Source organism: Denticeps clupeoides, chromosome 3, assembly GCF_900700375.1.
Source record: "Denticeps clupeoides chromosome 3, fDenClu1.1, whole genome shotgun sequence".
Lineage (NCBI taxonomy): Eukaryota > Metazoa > Chordata > Actinopteri > Clupeiformes > Denticipitidae > Denticeps > Denticeps clupeoides.
In genome coordinates, this window is record NC_041709.1 from 31,872,038 (window position 1) to 31,891,110 (window position 19,073).

At 42.8% G+C, this 19,073-nt stretch overlaps 1 protein-coding gene across 2 annotated transcripts; it reads left to right on the forward strand.

Moving 5' to 3' along the window:
- Nucleotides 1-213: 213 nt before the first annotated feature.
- Nucleotides 214-15,530, forward strand: LOC114785599 (uncharacterized). Of its 2 annotated transcripts, XM_028971983.1 has the most exons (34): nt 214-269; nt 359-447; nt 573-592; nt 2,896-3,063; nt 3,149-3,348; nt 3,507-3,619; nt 3,793-3,899; nt 4,384-4,539; nt 4,624-4,838; nt 4,923-5,008; nt 5,188-5,315; nt 5,400-5,519; nt 5,621-5,811; nt 7,176-7,267; nt 7,450-7,580; nt 7,895-8,019; nt 8,120-8,237; nt 8,342-8,548; nt 9,415-9,585; nt 9,721-9,864; nt 9,948-9,997; nt 10,086-10,218; nt 10,448-10,530; nt 10,638-10,764; nt 10,848-11,038; nt 11,873-11,963; nt 12,083-12,203; nt 12,346-12,527; nt 12,685-12,840; nt 13,140-13,273; nt 13,380-13,513; nt 14,523-14,617; nt 14,799-15,045; nt 15,183-15,530. In XM_028971983.1, exons 3-34 carry the CDS (start codon nt 578-580, stop codon nt 15,278-15,280), a joined length of 4,329 nt encoding a protein of 1,442 aa, XP_028827816.1. In that variant the 5' UTR covers nt 214-269; nt 359-447; nt 573-577; the 3' UTR covers nt 15,281-15,530. The 2 variants fall into 2 exon arrangements, with proteins under 2 accessions (XP_028827816.1, XP_028827815.1); XM_028971982.1 differs by lacking the exons at nt 214-269; nt 359-447; nt 573-592 and adding exons at nt 2,568-2,622; nt 2,748-2,767.
- Nucleotides 15,531-19,073: the final 3,543 nt, after the last annotated feature.

The window sequence follows — 19,073 nt, forward strand, 5'->3', positions numbered from 1 at the left end:
GCTGTAGAGAGAGAAACGACGCTTCTTTCTTCATAGCTTGTCCCTCTTGTTCCATTTTAGGCAAACATTACCACCATTAACAACACAGCTGTCAGAGACACCATGCTCAACCTGACTTTGACTGCCCTTGCTCCACGATTCGCCACCTTCGAAACCAGTGACTTTGAGCTGTGGTTCCAAGTGAATCTATTTGTTCTACTTGCCAGTCTTCAGCCTGCCAGTCTCTCAGTCATACCACTGAACATCAGCTGTGACTCCTTCACTGCCATGTAAGATGTACAATTCCTGATTGTGCAACACACAAACAGGACAAACAATATAAAGCCTGTTACTCAACAAGAGTCTTTTGTATCCTCAGTATCAAGGGCCTTGATAAGGTTTTGGCCATACTTCCAGAAGAAGGCCTTGTGTCTTGCAGACATGACCTTGTGCAAGAGTTACCTAGTGGTACGTAAAAGCACTGTAATTGATAAGAATGCTTGTTTGTTGTATTGGTATAACTGGACTTTGCGCTCTGTGGTACACCTGTCTTCCAACTGACCGATGTTCTTGTTTGTGTATTGATCTCACAGGCTGCATGGTACCAATTGATGTAAGTGAAGCTTGAGTATTCCACATGAATACACATTCTTACTATCAACGGCTTGTCACTGCCATCATCTCCAAGTTTCTGGGAAACTAATTGCACCACTAAAATGTCCTGGCTTGTTCTGTTGCAGATTGGCTCTCTGGAAGGCAAGAGTCCAGCAGAAGTGGCTGAGTTGACAATGAGCTCTGGAGCACTGAATGACACCAACCAGATTGAGACGGTCTTCCAATTCCTCGAGAACGGAGATGCCTTCCACAATGTAGATGAGTTTCTAACAGCGATGACAAACTCTTCTGAGGTATTTATCCAATAAACTGCTAGTGACCTCCTGCCAGATCTGTTTCAGGCACATGACTTGACTTGATGCTGTCTTGTTTCCAAAGCTTCCTGCAATCTCCATTGCTGTCAGAGACATTGTGATGAACCTGACCTTCAACATCATCAGCACCCACTTCCCAACATTTGACACAGCTGATTGGGAGGCTTGGTTCAAGGTGAAACTCGTCCTTGTCCTCCCTAGTTTCACTGCCGAGATGCTCACCACAACAATCTCAAACATCGGCTGCACCAACTACCGAGTGGTGTAAGTGTTTGTGAAAATGAGAGTAAAATGCTTTTCACTAACCTTTTACAAGCAGTAGCTTTCTGATATCATGGTGGAAAACATTGTTTCTCGGAGAGATTTCACATAAAACGCCTTTAGCCAGAGCTAACGTTGAGACCACTCAAATATGTGCATGTGTGTTTATGTTTGATTTAGCGTTGAAGGAATTGGAAGTGTTTTCGGGAACATGGATTCTGAGAAAACACTGGAAATTGCTAAAATCCTTGTGAGTCATCTGACAGAGTTTCTCAGCCAATTCAAGTCTCCAGGTAAAGTCGCTCTCATGACACGACCTGAAGTGTTACTAGTGCTGTAGCATGTAATTGGTAACATATGCCTATGGTAACATATGCCTCAGACTTGTATGAGTTTCTAGTTCTCTTAATTTGAAAAGATTTCAAGAGTTTTGCACTCTGTTCAGCATTCCTTTTACCTCTCGAATGTTCCGTCAATTACAGCTTGCCGAAACAACATTAAAGATGACTCGGACTGGCTGAAGGTCAACTTGGGTCCCTTTGCTGACAAAGTTGATTACTCTGAGCTGAAAGAATTGAACATCACCGGGGTAGGAGCCGCTCCAACATTTGCTCTTTCTCAAAAACTCTACAAAATGAAGAGTCACAAGTCACTTTTGTTTCCATGTCTCTCATTTAGAATGTCAAAGTCATGTGAGGCCAATGTCTGTCTCTGTTCTGTAACTTGTCCCTTCAGCTGGCAGTTTTGGGCTCACTCTCTCCAGAACAGAAAGTCAATCTGCTGTTGGATTCCACAACTGGTGCTCTTGAAAACGTGTCTGTTGTCACAGAGGTCTTCAGCAGTATTCTTCAATCTCCAGAACAGATGGACAAATTCTTCGAGTACTTTGTTCAAGTCACTAACAATGTGAGTGGGGGGACTTCATGTATACTTTTCAGAGAGAGTCTGTGGAACCCCGGATATATGAAAAAACAGTATTCCGTACCAAACAGGACTTGTCATAGTGGCTGAAGAGAGAGAAAAGACGCTTCTTTCTTCCTAACTTGTGCCTCTTGTTCCATTTTAGGCAAACATTACCACCATTAACAACACAGCTGTCAGAGACACCATGCTCAACCTGACTCTGACTGCCCTTGCTCCACGATTTGCCACCTTTGAAACCAGTGACTTTGAGCTGTGGTTCCAAGTGAATCTATTTGTTCTGCTTGCCAGTCTTCAGCCTGCCAGTCTCTCAGTCATACCAGTGAACATCAGCTGTGACTCCTTCACTGCCATGTAAGATGTACAATTCCTGATTGTACAACACACAAACAGGACAAACAATATAAAGCCTGGTACTCAACAAGAGTCTTTTGTATCCTTAGAATCAAGGGCCTTGATAAGGTTTTGGCCATACTTCCAGAAGAAGGCCTTGTGTCTTGCAGACATGACCTTGTGCAAGAGTTACCTAGTGGTACGTAAAAGCACTGTAATTGATAAGAATGCTTGTTTGTTGTATTGGTATAACTGGACTGTGCGCTCTGTGGTACACCTGTCTTCCAACTGACCGATGTTCTCGTTTGTGTATTGATCTCACAGGCTGCATGGTACCAATTGATGTAAGTGAAGCTTGAGCAATTCCACATGAATACACATTCTTACTATCAACGGCTTGTCACTGCCATCATCTCCAAGTTTCTGGGAAACTAATTGCACCACTAAAATGTCCTGGCTTGTCCTGTTGCAGATTGGCTCTCTGGAAGGCAAGAGTCCAGCAGAAGTGGCTGAGTTGACACTGAGCTCTGGAGCACTGAATGACACCAACCAGATTGAGACGGTCTTCCAATTCCTCGAGAACGGAGATGCCTTCCACAATGTAGATGAGTTTCTAACAGCGGTGACAAACTCTTCTGAGGTATTTATCCAATAAACTGCTAGTGACCTCCTGCCAGATTTGTTTCAGGCACATGACTTGACTTGATGCTGTCTTGTTTCCAAAGCTTCCTGCAATCTCCATTGCTGTCAGAGACATTGTGATGAACCTGACCTTCAACATCATCAGCACCCACTTCCCAACATTTGACACAGCTGATTGGGAGGCTTGGTTCAAGGTGAAACTCGTCCTTGTCCTCCCTAGTTTCACTGCCGAGATGCTCACCACAACAATCTCAAACATCGGCTGCACCAACTACCAAGTGGTGTAAGTGTTTGTGCCAATGAGTGTAAAAAGTCCTTTCCAGGATCTTCTTGTAAGCAGTAGCTTTCTATAACTTTGAGGGGCAGACGATTTCTTGGAGTTTTTTCACACAGTCATGTATATCATAAACCGATGTTTAGAGTGTCCTTTGTTTTACACAGCGTTGAAGGCGTTGGGAGTGTTTTTGGTCAAATGGAAACCAGCAAAAGAGAGGAAATTGCTCAAGTTCTCTTGAGTCATCTGAAGGAGACTGCATTCCAGTTAGGCACTCCAGGTATAATGGCCAACATGGCACGATCTACATCCTTGATGTATTTTCCACAATTTTCTAGAAAATGCACATTTATAAATCGCTTTTATATGGCTTTTTCATTTCCTGCATTTCTTAAGAGCTCTTGAAGCTTGCACTCGACACATGGTTTTAATCTAATCCATCATCACTTACAGCTTGCTGGCAGACTGCTGGAAATGACTCAGTGTGGCTCAGGCTCAACTTGGGGCCATTTACTGAACCAGTAGATTACTCTGACTTGAGTGATCTGAACATCACAGGGGTAAGAAATGCTCACAAATGGGTTTTTATTTAATTCACTTCAGTAATATGTTTTCATTTTGACATAACGTTTGAGTCTAAAGCATAAAAAAACTTTTTCTTGCCATGTTTCCATTTTTCCTGATAGGGTCATTATGCATTGTCTGCGATTTTTACCATTAGGGATAGTGGCATCAAGTTCTTAGTTCGTGCATTGAAATGAAGAGGAGTGCAGCATGCAGTTCTATGATTTTTACGTTTACACAATTTATCAGACGCCTTATCCAGAGCAACTTACAGTCAGTAGCGACAGGGACAGTCCCTTGCAGACACTGGAGGGTTAGGTTTCTTGCTCAGGGACACAATGGTATTAATATGTTTGAATTTACTACTTTGTAGTCTTGTGGTTCATATAAAAATGTGTTTCCCACCTCTACAAAACTGCCGTTCTTACTTTGATACTTCTACACATTCTCTTGTTTAAACAGTACTGTCCCTTTTTCTAGGTGAACGTAGTAGACCTCCTCACAGAGGCTCAACTTTCCAAACTTGCGTCCACTCCTACTCAGATTAAGAGTGTAGAGGATGTTCAGAAGATTATGGCAGCAGTCACCCCATCAATGTTTGCATCATTCTTTGACATTGTCTCTCCAGTCATCCAGGTATCTGTTTCCCAAAAATGTAAAGGAAGGAAACACCTTTTTACCTTTTGGTTACACACCTTAAATTAATGTTATTTCTTTCAGAAACTGAAAGACGGCTACACAGCAGAAGTGAAGAATGCCTTCCTCCAAGCAATCTTTACCCAGGGGGACCTCACATCACCATCAATCTCAGACACAGAAATCTTAACCTGGTTAACGGTCCGGCTGCCCCCTTTTCTCACAAACCTTCAATCTGATGATGTGAAATCCTACTTCAGCATCATCAATCAACGTAGCTGCAACATTGTTCAAGAAGGGTAATGAAAAGTTCTCTTTCTCAGACTATAATAATTTTCTTACATATGACATTGAAACGTCTGTTTGAAATTTCATTCATCTAGCATTAGCATCCTGAATTCTGTCCAGTCCTATCAAACTGATGTGATAAACAATGAAATCTACAGCAACATTGAACTCCTGCTGAAAGGTATTTTAAGTGTGCATTTGGGGAAAACTTTTTATACCACTATTACAATACTAAATACACTAGTATTATACATATATTTATTACACCAAACATAGATTGCAGCATTATTACTATACAATAAACTAGCATGAATCTAGTGTAGTTATTCTGAATTCAAGTTTTTCTTTGCCGATCTGCAGTTCCTCAGCCACTTCGATGTTATGAAAATGGAAGCTTTTATCAGTTTCTGAATAACACCTTCCTACAATTTGGACTGCCTAACTTGTCCACTCTCCTCTCCCTGATGCCTTTGGATGAACAAACAGAGGTGGCCAGCAACATCAGGAATATCTTTTTTTTTTTATTAAGTCAACCAAGCAATAATTTCATCATTTTTCTTGTCTTTTTAAAGCTTCTGAAGTCTATGACACCATCAGAGCTGAGTGCTTTTCTTAATCAGCCGAGCACTAAAGGCACAGATCTCTGCACTGTCTTTAGCAAATACAACAGGGTTGCTGACTACCTGGAACAGGTAAGCTCAGTTTACACTTCTACATCATTTGTCTTGCAGTTTTTATATATGTTTACTCTTGGTTTTTTTCATGATTTATTGCATGACCTTTCTTTCTTTAGGAGTCGATACCTGGAGGTTTACGACTGGAGACTCTGTCTTGTGTCTGGCCAGAGGCTCTAAGTGCCACAAGCCAGGCTGAGGTGGATCAGTGGTTTGACATCAGCCTCAGTCAGTACCTTAACCTCTTGAACAAGGAGCTCATCAGTCCCTCCATCATGCAGAAAGCCACCTGCCTGTCCTACAAGAAGCTGTGAGAGCTTTTTCTTTATTTTATTTGCCATGTCATTTATTATGTCATGGGTGTACATGTTGCAGGTTATTTGTGTTGCAGGAACAAAAGCATACAAAAACATGTTTTAATTCTAGATATTAATTTCCTATGGACATTAGGAGTCTTTGCAGTTGTCACATGCTGTGATTCCCTGTTCTAATTATATTGCCCATAAGCCGTGATACAGTAGTAATCAATCCCACCAGCTACTCTAAATAATTCCAGATAAGCTTGCAATACTCCAAACTACACAAGGTTTCCTGGAAGGCACATCAGCAACATACCTTTTTGTTGCTTTCTAGTTTCAATTATTGAAGCCCAACTCCACCCTACTATAATCAGTATGGTAACATGATCTTGATCTTAAATCCGCTTCATTTTTCAAGTTACTTCAATAAACCATTCAAGTATGATGAGCGATAGGAATAACGTTATAATTATAACATTACTGAATAAAAGTAATTTTTCAATAAAAGGTAATCAAAACCAATTACTGTTTCCATCGTTTAATTAAGCTGTTTATAACAGCTTAATAACAGTCATCTGACCAGCCACAGAAGGGGCAAGGGGAGATGAGGGCCGAGGGGAGGGATAATGATGATTGAAGGTTGAGTTAAAGTCCATGGTAAGCCAACCAGACGCAGAGTTGGGTGGGTTTGTTTCCATGAATCAAAAATACATGCAAAGGAGAGACACAGCAATGGCGATATATTCTATATTCTACACACACACACATGCATACATAGACATATATATGTGTACATAAGAGCTATTTTTAGTCAAAGCATCTTCTACGTGAAGCATCTTCTATGTGCATCTTTTTAGTAACTCAACTCAACATCTAGTGGAAGTTCATTTCACCACCTAGGAGCCAGGACAGAGAAGAGTCTAGATGAAGGCTTTCCTAGTACCTTAAGAGATGGTTGTTCCAGTCGAACAGTGCGGGAAGATTGGAGAGATCAAGGTGCAGAGTGAGGAGTCAAGAGAGATCAGAGGAACGAGGGTGCTGACCCAGCAGGAAGCCAGTGTAGGGAACGTAGCAGTGGAGCTGTGTGGGAATTTTCGGGAAGATTGAAAACAAGTTGTGCCGCAGCATTCTGGATAAACTGGAGACGTCGAGTAGCGCTAAGAGGAAGGTCAGCCAGGAGTAAGTTACAATAGTCCAGTTTGGAGATGACCAGATATTTATCAAGTGTCTGAGTAGCCTGTGCCAGTGTGTGGGGACGGTACCTTGCTCAGTGGCACCTTGGTGGTCCAGGCTTCGATCCGGCAACCTTCTGATTACGGGTTCTCTTACAGCGGTAACACTAAATCCAAAACATGTGGCATTGTATTTTGCTCAGAATCTTGATCTTGGGGAGCAAGTTCGACTACAGCAGTTCTAACTTCACTAAGCAAGATGTCTACCATTTCATCCAATCATACCTCCAGAACAGTAAGTTCAAACTAATTTGATATACTGCTCCAAGGTAACAGCACGTCTTTATGGTAACAGCAATGCCTTCATTCCAAGATGCATTTTTGTAGCTTGTAAAATTTACACATCAAGTCAATTTTAAGAGAAAGCAGTGGCTACCAGAGATCACCCCTCCATTGACTGTTTAATGTGTATTAAAGGTGGTGCACCAAAATGTTTTGACGCAAATGACCCTACACTGAACTCGAAGGATTGGTTTGTTAACTACATCAGTGCGTTCATCACCTACGTCTCCCTGGATGACCTCAATTCATTTGTCAACACATCAGAGGTATTCCAAGCATCCGTCTACATATGCAGACAATTTGCTCTACTAGCCTGTAGCACAGACACAGTACATCACACAAAGTAAAATGATTGTCTTTGTGAAACACTGCGTCACGGTGCACATAACGAAAAACGTTCCCTGCTTTTAACCATCACCCTTGCTGAGCAATGGGCAGCCATGACAGGCGCCCGGGGCGCAGTGTGTGGGAACCGTGCTTTGTTCAGTGGCACATTCCGACGATGGGTCCGCTTCATAACATGATAGGCCATCCACTGCACCTTTTCTTTAATGTCTCCAATGCATTTTTTTCCACTTAGATCAAAATCTTCTTGGACAATCCGAGTAACATGAATCTCTTCAACAACTCTGCCATCTCCACTGATGTGATCACTTATTATGTAACACAGCTCTACACCTGGAACCCGGACTTCAGTGTCACTGAGTGCGTCTACTATTGCCCGTTTGCAACACACGCTCCTTTTGTATGTCCACTGCTAATTTCCATTCCCTCTAATTAACTCTTTTATGCATTTGCTGGACAGACTGCCCGGCCTGTTGCTTTGTGCTGCCCCTACATCTGCTTTCACGCTACTTGGAAATCAAAACACCATGGACCTTCTGAGCAAACTCAAGCTGTTCTGCAATGGAACAAACCCTGGGGTAACAAAATCATTCAACTATGTGCCAACAAAATAAATGCATTAAATGAAAGTTTTGTGGCAAGGAAAATAATGAAAAATGAGTGTATGTTGATCTTTCTGCAGGTTATTACAGCAGTGGTTTCCAACATACCAGTCTCTCAGAATGTAATCCAGGTGCTTGGTGCACAAAGCACAGGTCTCACAGAGGGTCAGATCAGCACGACCTCACCCAGCACATTAGTAAATTCTCTAAGTATTCTCAGTAATGTGAGTGGGTGGAACCAGGGCCAGGCCAACGCCATCATCAGCATCATCATTCAGAACATCAATGTAAGTGAACATCATGTTCCAGTTGGCAAGCAACAACCAATACAACTAACACTAATGATCAGGGTGTCCAGAGACTTTCACATACTTCACATACAGTGCAGGCCAAAAGTTTGGACACACCTTCTCATTCTCATTCTTTGCACACTCTTGGCATTCTCTCGATGAGCTTCAAGAGGTCATCACCTGAAATGGTTTTCCAACAGTCTTCCCAGAGGTGTTTAGCACTTGTTGGCCCCTTTGCCTTCACTCTGCAGTCCAGCTCACCCCAAACCATCTGGATTGGGTTTAGGTCCGGTGACTGTGGTCAGGTCTCCACTTTCTGTTAAGTACATAATTGTGCTCATTCATAATTTTGATGCCTTCAGTGAGAATCTACCAACGTGAATGGTCATGAAATTAAAGAAAACACATTGATTGAGAAGGTGTGTCCAAACATTTGGCCTGTACTGTACTTGTCAGTGCAGAGGGGCTCATCAGGGGTCACTGAAAACATATATTTATTTCTTCCCAAGATGAGTTATAGATCAGGCAAAGCATATATGCCAAACTAAAGCAAATGTATATCTACGTCTGAAAAAGCATGCTAACCTTTCTTTTCACTGGAGCTTATTGACATGTCAGTACAGTAGTGAACTTGAACTTTTGTCAGACATCATCACTGAATGCTCCCTGCATTCAACATGACAGAATAATTTTATTAAAATGGTAAATTGTTTCACTTTCAACATTTAATATATTTGGTTATATGTTGGTTATATTTTGAATAAAATTGCACATTAAATATACTGTTTTTTGCGTAATTGTTACTCGGACCATTAAAAGTCCTCCATTGACAGCCAACTGATAGGATTCTTTCTGATCTACAGCTGAACACTGCCTCCATGCTTGTGTCACTGGGAACCCTCATTGAGGGTGTTCCCTCAAGAATGATTGCCAGCATCAATCCCCAGCAGCTACTGCAGACAACTCAGAATAACGTCTTTGTCACCAACATGCTGGCAGCTCCTCAGATTATACAGCAGACCTATGTGAATCAGGTACTATTGTAGGTTATGTTGTCCGTACATACAACATACTACAACAAAACTAGCCCGATTGTTCACCTTAACTAGCACAGCCACACTGTTTAATAGTGTTAGCATTAATCCACTTTTTTTCTTTTTCTGCTGTAGATTATCTCAATCGATCAGAGTGTCACAAACGTGCTAGGGAATGTTCCGGATGCACTGGCTGCGTTGATCCCAAGGGTTCTGCTGGTCTCTTCAAGTGCGGTGGATGTTGCAGCGATCAACCAAAAAGTCTGGACATCAGATCAGGTAAGAAACCTTCAGCATTTGGTGCTGGAGGTGTGAATAGTACCCTGTGCTAGACAGCATATTAATAAACTCTTACCGTGCAGGCTGTGGTTTTCTTCAATTCTGTTGCAAGTGCTACAAACAACACAGAAAAGTGAGTATTTTTTTTTTAGATATTGGTCCAGAGTCTCAGGTCTACGTGTTTCCTGTTGAATTAAATTGTATCTGCTCTGTGTCTGCAGTTTGTCGGTGCCGGTGCTGCAGGGCTTCTCTTGCAGCTCGCTCCAGTCGGTGTCAACACAGAAAGTCAAGGATCTCATCAAATCCTGCAGGCCCAGAAGCAACCGCAATAAAGTGCAGCTGAAGGAGACCCAGGTGAGGGGATGCACTGAAATCTTACATGCTATTGTCATGAAATAGACAGAATTAGCCTTAAATGTATGTACAATAAATTTGTATTGTACTGAAATTACATTCACATTTATTCACACAACCCCTCATTCCGAAGATGCAACACTGACCACTGTTTTCTTTTGTGTAATTATAATGAGTATGTGATTATAATGTAAAATATGTTGTTTCTTGTTAATTCTGTGTTCCTCAGCTAACATGCATGTTCAACTATGTAAAAGGCGATGCGTCACAAAACTTCGGTGACTTCCCCTCAGATATGCTTTTGTACTACAAGTATGTTATCCAATTTCACCTCTTGCTATTTTAATGCTTTATTCGTAATGTAATATTGTCACATGTAGAACATGTGGAAACGTGGCTTTTTTTGGTGCCATTTTTAGTTACAACTTGGTAGCGAAAAGCAACTGCAGATCCTACTTCACCAGCACTGGATTGTCGGATTTCTCTGTGCTGTCCAGCGTTCTGAACATACCGTCAGCAATGCTGAGCAATGCCAAAGACTGCCTGGTGAGGCGATATTGTGTGAATTGCATTACTTACCACCTCATTCAAAAAAATTACTAAACTGCTGTTCACGGACCACTTTTTAGGGCATCACAGGGAATGCCATCAGCAAGGACAATCTCAACATTCTTGGGAACATGGCCTGCACTCTGGACTACAGTCACATTGTCAAATCGGACCCCTTCATTCTGGAGAAGCTCAAAAACTGCAACAGCTTTACTGCTGATCAAGTGTCTGCAATGGAGACTGTCTTGCTCTCAGGAAAGACCACGTATGGGTATGTATGGAACCAGTAAAAAATATGGAGACACCTTGTATATGAAGGCTATGGAGATGCTATTTTTAAGAATCTAACACAGGAAACATATTTTATATAACAGGGAAAAACCAAAGGGTGTTTGATGAATCACCTCTTTTTAGCCACATAACTGATAAGCAGACGGTTGTCATGATCATCACCATCAGCTTCATGAGATGAAAACGATTTCTCATTATAAGAACATTATAGAGTAAAGCTCTATCAATATAGTTAAAAATATTTATTGGCGCTACAAAATGGGAGAATGAAAGGAAACCAGCAATGAGCATGTTGGTTAACAAAAATTAAGTCTTTGCATCTCAAACCTAGATTTTGCTTTAAGATGTAACAGTTAGTAATGAAAGTTGTGTTTTTTATTTGCTTTACATCAGATACTGGCCTCCGTGTGTTATACAGCGAATGATCGTTGGCAAACTTAGCAAACTCTGAACTTATTTTCCCCAATAATTTCGAGCCACGAATACTGACTCTTCTTTTTTTCTTTTACTGACGCCCCACTATTCCAATAAGAGATGACTTAGCCAATCACTAGCGCCATAGACCCCCAAGACATAATGTGGAGAGGACTCTGGATGTACAATTTCAGATGATTTCATATTTTAAGGGGCGTGTGGCAACCCTAGACCAGCCAAGAGAAAAGTTATACGCACACCACCAGACTTAACCGTGCTCAGAATCATTCTCACAAATGAAGAACAGCAGTCTGATCCAGACACAAAGACCCAAAACATGAACAACGGTTTCTGTTGATTTGGGAAAACTTATTCTATCTTCTTCTATTTTAAAAAACAGAAACCCATCAAAGTGGAGTTCACAAACACTGAAGGACCTCGCTAATCTACCTCTCTATCTTACGCAAAACTTCTGGAAGAACTTTGCAGTGGTGAGTTGACACAAGCTCAAGCTAAAGCATCTCCTCAGCAGAAGCCTTGAGTTCGAGAACAGCAGTCTGTTTGTCTACAGAGAGTTTGGATTGTAACGCTTTCTTTGTTTCGCTGTTAGTCCGATATCAGGACGTTCCTACAGTACTTCCTGCCTGTCCTGCAGCAGCAGAACGTGCATAAGAGTGCTCTGAGCAACTTGTTTGTACAGTGCAGTGTTCGTCGTGCCCGACGTGGAGCAGGTATCAAAGTGTTCAACCCTGTAGAAGCAATTTTTTTATTTTTGTACCAACTGGTAGAAGGGAATGCATAAGTATGCTAAAGCATATTTGGATTATGGTAATTCTGGTAATGGCATTTAAATCACGGAGGTCATGTCTGCAGGCTGCATCACTGGCAACATTACCGATGCTTCCATCCGTGACAACTCGTTCCCATTCGGATACGACGCTCAGCAGTTCGATCTCTGTCTGGATGCGGCTCTTGTGACAACCAATTTGGGCACACTTACGCCAAAGGTCTACACAGAAGACCTACAGGCCATCATCTTATCAAAACTGAATCAGGTATTGGTTTGTCTTTCCATAACAGGAATAACTGTTCTGTAATTTTGTGGATTTTTGCTCGAAATTGCTTTGTCTGGTTGATGTCCATATTAATATTGCCGGTAATACAGTCAGACTTTAAGATCCTGAGGCAGTTTTCCTCTGATACCACTTTCAGGTTTATCCTGGCGGGTTACAGGATGCCCAGCTCCAGCTACTGGGTCCAACATCACGCGTGGCCACCACTGATGACATCAGAACGTGGAACATCACTACAATCGACAGTTTGTCTGCTCTCATGCTCACATCTGATGGAGCATGGGATCCAGCAAAGGTAAGAGGAAGGTTTCAAAATCAGCTGGGAACTAGACATGTCAATATGTGTTTGAAATGTTCATACTTTTTTTATCTGTGTGCTACACACATTTCATCTGAAATTGAGAGTGAGTTTAAACTGTTTTTCATTATATATTTCTGCTTATTTTCAAGGCACATATTAGTGCAGCTTTGCAAGATGTCAGATTATTTCTTCAATTAAGCAAAATATTGCTGTTTTCCTATTCGCCTGACAAACTATAAATTGTGAAATAATTCAAAACCACACTTTGTCATTATCTCACCTGTATGTTTCAGAGCAACGCCATCATCATGAGGTATCTGAATAAACCAGGAACGGCCTTGGGTACCAGGGAACTAAACGCTATTGGCACTGAAATCTGTTCTCTGAACACCTCAGTGCTTAGGACCATTGGATCAGAGGCCCTGAGGTGAGTATACAACCTTTTTACATATATTTTACTCCTTTCTTTTTTACTGCAAGCAGCACACTTAAATACTCCATCAAACATATTTTATCCCTTATCTTTTGTATAGGATGTCAAGCATCATGGACATATCCTCCTGCTCTACTGAACAGAAGAGCATGCTCTACAACATTTCCATGTTCTCCTACCGAAGTCTGAGAGCCAGCTCAGTACCTTACTACCTCCTCATCGTTCCATACCTTGGTAAGGATGCATGCAGAATGCAGTTGTACTTGTGGAGGCAGTAAAATGAGTTGAATTTGCACATGGATAAAGTTTTTTTTTTTGCATATTTGAAGTTTACATATAGATTTGTTTACATTTACATGAGCTACACATGTCCAGCAAAGCACTATAATAATTATTTAAATACAGTTTTGACTAAACTGTTGTCTCCAAAATTCTTGCCACATTGTCACAATTGGATTCTGCAGTTTGGAGTCCCTGCACCACAGCAGGGACTCCATAAGTGTGTCGTATATCATACAACTGCATATATTAATTGAATGTCTGTTTTACGAACTGAAACACTGAACGGTCAATGTTTTCTAACTGGTCAAACTAATCCTGCATCACATAATACATGTTCTACTTCAGCGAACCATTTAAGGGGGGGGGGGGGGAAATCCCACTTGAAAGTGAAGTGATTGTCAGTGTGAAACACAGCACAGCACAGCACAGGACACAGCAGAAATGTGTCCTCTGCTTTTAACCATCATCCTTGGTGAGCAGCGGGCAGCCATGACAGGCGCCGGGTGTGCAGTGTGTGGGGACGGTTCTTTGCTCAGTGGCACCTCAGTGGTACCATGGCTTCTCAGGATTCAAACCAGCAACCTTCTGATTATGGGGCCGCTTCCTTAACCACGAGGCCACCACTGCCCCACTTGTGGGACTTTTCTTATCTTAAATAAGTCAGAACAAAGCAATGGCTTGTCAGTATGGTTTTCTTTATTGTAACCATGCCGCACAAGACAAATAGTAAATATCAACTCTGCAGGCTTTTCCAAAAGACATATTTGAATTTGGCTCAACTCTGCTACACATACATAACAAAAAGCTTAATACCGCTTCATCAAGTACATAACAATAGCAGAACAAACACAAAGCAAATCAAATATTTAACCAAATAGATGCAAATATTTTTTAAATCTCTTTCAGGGATGAGGAGGTAGGCAACCTCTAAACCTTCTTGTAAAACTTCTTGCTTCTTCAGGTGGGGCTCCTTTAGCCGATATCCAAAGCCTTGCAACTCAGAACGTCAACATGGACATCAACACCTTCCGCAGCCTAAACCCTGTAGTCATCACGGTAACGACCAGGAGTCTAAAACCACCTCCGCTCTTTATAACATGCTTCTGATCACCACCTGAACACATTTACATAAGATCCACTATGGTGACCAGTGGAGTAACTCCATGCTGAAACCCAAATGTCAGTTGAAACAGAATCTTTTATGCTTCTTTCTTTCTTTCTTTCTTTCTTCTTCCAGAGTCTCACTGTGAGTGACGTTAAAGGGCTACTCGGCCCTGTGAACCTGAATGACCTAAAGACCTTTGAAAATGACTCTGTGGTAAGATCCTGGATATCCCAGCAGTACCAGTCTGATCTCAATCAACTTGGTTTGGGCCTGAGTGGTGGGAAGGCATCGCCGATCACAGCTGCCCCAACCCAGGCAGCCACCCAGTCCTCCAGTCAGGCAGCCAACCAGACTGCCAGTCAAGCATCTGGCACACAGGGTAACAACATGACTTCACACACCTCCCTCAATTCCCACACACCACCTGCAAATAGATATCATTTCAATGTCAAAGGTAAAAACTGGAATCATACCAGCAGTGTATCTAAAAGTGTCTCCTTTTCTTGGCTTCTTCAGGTCCTGGGACATCGGACGCTGTGGCTTTGTCTCAGATTTGGTCACTGCCGCTGGGCCTGAGCCTTCTTCTTCTCACACAGCAGATGAACTTAACATAGGATGAACTTCTACTAAGCTTAAATTAACTAATTTTTCACTCATCTTTGCTTTTTTAAAGATGTAACCTCTTAAGCATATGTATCATGATCATTTTTACAGTTTATCTTAATCAGTCAGGGTTTAGGGAGTGAAAAGTAACATGATGAACAATGTTTTTATCATGTCAAAAAGCTTGCCAGTCAAGAAATCAGTAGTCCAGAAGTCTTTTAAGGATCCTCCCACAATAAAATAAAACAATTCAAGCCAACATAAGAGTTGTGTGTAGTGTGCACTCTATAAAAAACACTGTATGGTTAAATATTTAAATATTTTCTGATGCAAACAAGTAATGTAGTGTTCAATAATTGTATGTGGTTATAATCTGCAAATAAAACGTGTGCTTATAGAAGTGTGATGTGTGAAAGGAGCAAGAAGAGTGAATGAATGAATCATTTCCATTGTATATGGTCAGTACACCATGTCTAAATGCATACATTATATTGGTAATAGTTCACAATGTGGGTAAAGATATATAAAATCTAGTTATATAATTCTAGTTCTCCCATCTTATAGATACAGATACATGCCAGAAGTGATCCTAGTGCTAAAATGATAATTACTCATCATGAATATATAATCTGCATTAGAGGTTAAAAGAAGTAATGAATTAACTTTGTGTGTTGATTGCATGTTTTAAAGACACATTTCTTAAAAAATATGGATTACTGCATACATAGCGCATAACATTAAAAAAAATAGTCATAAGTGCACAACGCCCCCCGAGACCCTGCCCGGGTCACAGCAGTCCTCCGTCCAGTTTCAGGACCTGTGTCCCAGTAGAAGAGTACTTGTTTATGGCAGTGAGGTGACCAGAACGTAAACTGCATGTTTTTGTCCCCCAAGCTGTCTCCCTCTCTAGGTGTTGTAGGAGCGAGAACCCTGAGGAGAAACAGCACACAGCAGCACATCCCTTCAGATCAAATCTGCCTAATTTTTTGCCAACTTTACCTAAGTTCCCTACTGTCTTTTCTGAACGGGACACCACGGTATAAAACTGTAGGTGTGTGGTTCTGTCAGTGTAAATGCAGGTATGCTTTTTTGACAAACAGCTATCAGTTTGCACTGCCGGTATGCTATTCTGACAAAGTATGCCAACATCGGCCCAAGCAAACAGGACGACTCGATCCATTCCACCCTACGGTATTAGAATAAATCCACGTACCTTCCTCCCTGCTGGCAGTTACCGCTACAAAATGAAACGGCACATTCAGATATTGCAGTTTAATTCCATCTGTGGGAAAATAAATGTCTGGAAATCAGAAATTCATCTTTTGCTATGTGAATTTGCAATATTGCGCTCAGTATCACACCAGCCATTCACTGCAGTACCACGAATGTTCAATTAATGCTGTTAGTGATGATGCTAGAACTTCCTTGCTCGTGACATGAGTAACATGAAGGCGAGACCACACACGAGTGGTAGCCATCTTCCTTCTCCTCTCCCAGTATGCCACTTCCCTTTAGCCCCTAGAATCCAGGAAGTGATCGCTGGCAACCACTGCACACCTCCACCTGCAGGGCTCCCAAAGGACAACTCCGAGGAGAAAATAGGAAGAACCGTGACACAGATCTTCCCTTCACTCACCATCCTGCTGAATCAGTAAATTTTACTTAAAAGGGACAGTCCCCCTGGCATTTGTGGCATTTATTACAGTGGTTATTAATATTGTGATAAATGCCACCCCTACCACCAGGCCTATTATTTGTTGGTGCAATATCATCTATTCAGGCAATAAACTAAATAAATCCTTGTTTTCAGAATATCCTGTCTCTGAGCTTACTTATCTCATCAGCTTGCCAACGTGACAGAATGCTGCCGCTCAACACAAAAGCGCAGAGCTAAAAAGCAGAGGAAGAAGAACGCAGTCAGTCGTGGTAGGTGCGGGATGGTAGGAGCGCTGGATGGTCGCCCGTGGGGTCAGGAGATCCACGGCGAAACGTGCCGGGCCCGGGAGACGACCCCTACGTTCAGGTTGAGCGGTTTCATCCCAGTGAGGCGCTCCGCCAACCGAAGTACTGCCCGCGGGAGCTGGATCCGGGATGTCAGAAGGCTGGACAACCCATGGGACTGCTGGAGGGAGGACACGGATGACGACGAGAACGATGACATTAGTTGAGCGGTCGGTGCCAGGATGACTCAACCCATCGTGCCCGTCCAGGATCGCCGCGAGGTCCATGAGGACCCACGTCACTTCCAGTGGTGTGAGGACAGTGATTCGTCATAGGTGCCTGGACAAGGACACCAGAATCTTTCTTGTGTACAGCATAACACAGGAGGTCCCGGAGAGCCCAGAGAGGGAACCAGATGACCCTCTCTTCTGTCTGTCTCTGTGTGTGTGTGTGTGTGTGTGTGTGTGTGTGTCTCTGGTGTCTGTATGTTGACCCCAATTCCCCTCTTTATGTCCACCAGATGGCGACCCAGCAGAGGAGCCGAACCCCAGGGATGAAGCTCCTGACCTGACTGCACTGGTCCAGGAAGTCCAGCCGGGGGGTGCTCCCCCAAAGTTTTTAAGGGAGCGCAGTTAGGGTTGGGGGCTCCTCCTGATGGGAGATGTAAAAACCGTGGAGAATGGAGTAAAAAACTCTCTCTCTACACACTGTAATCAAACCACTTCAACATGATGTTACCTGGCAGAAAGAGGCAGGGCACAATAGAGGTTAAAAGGATGAACAGTTTCTAATTTATTAACCCCAGTAGATTATTATTGCAGTTATATGTAAATATTGTATGTAAAAAAAAAGTGAAAACCAAAATGAAAGACAGGAGGAAAAGATAGAAAAAGACAGAACAGCCTGAACCAGGCTTCAGAGACATCACCTGATCCAGGAGAAAAATGGGAGGACAGAAAAGACTCGAAAGCCGGAAGGTCTGGTTTTGATGGAAAAGCAGCTGGGAAAAAAGTGCCCGTTCCCACACGTGAACATGCTTTATACATTTGACCCACAGGAAGTTGTCACAGACCAATCAGAATTTCTTGTTTCTTTCGTCACCCCCTCAGAGTCTCCCGTCTGGGGCAGACAAAGATAGAAGGCGGTCCCGACGGCCGGTGCCTTGCACCCTTGGCTCAGGTGAGGGCCGCCAATCAAAAGACATGGAAAACGGAGGTGTTGAATCTCCATGCACAACAAAAGTGCAGAAACATCATGGCTCAGCGACGTCCCATCTTACAGACGGACGCTATGCAAAACAAAAGCACAGAAAGCCCATGGTCCTGCGATGTCCCATCTTACAGAGAGTAGGAGGGGAAGAAATGGAGCTGGGTCCTCCAGTAGCCAGTGTGGGCAGAGCCTCCTGAAAGGCATGAGGACCCAGCTGGGACAGGCAGGAAGAGGGCCTGCTTGTCTCAACGAATGCAGAAGGTGCTGGCTGGATGGTCTGGCGAAGCCCCCACACTGGCACCAGCGGGAGGGGCTGCACGTGCCCAGAAGGCACCAGCCTGCGTTGTAGTGAACAAGGGTCCGGGTGCAGGGTGCAGGGACAGAAGCTGGTCACACTGGCAGCGGGGACATGCAGCGAGAGGGGCTGCATGTTCCCAGGATGCACCAGCCTGGGGTGCCTTAAACGGTTGCCAGAGGGTCCGGGACCACCTCCCTGTGAAAGGCATTGAACGACACAAGCGTCAAAGGGGACGTGCGGACCCGGAAAGGTCGGCCCTGTTTTCTGTGTGCAGGTTGGACATCACCTGTACCCAATCAAGACAGGATTGGGCATGATCGGCAGTGGCTGCATTTTCGTGAACTTTTTCGCAATGT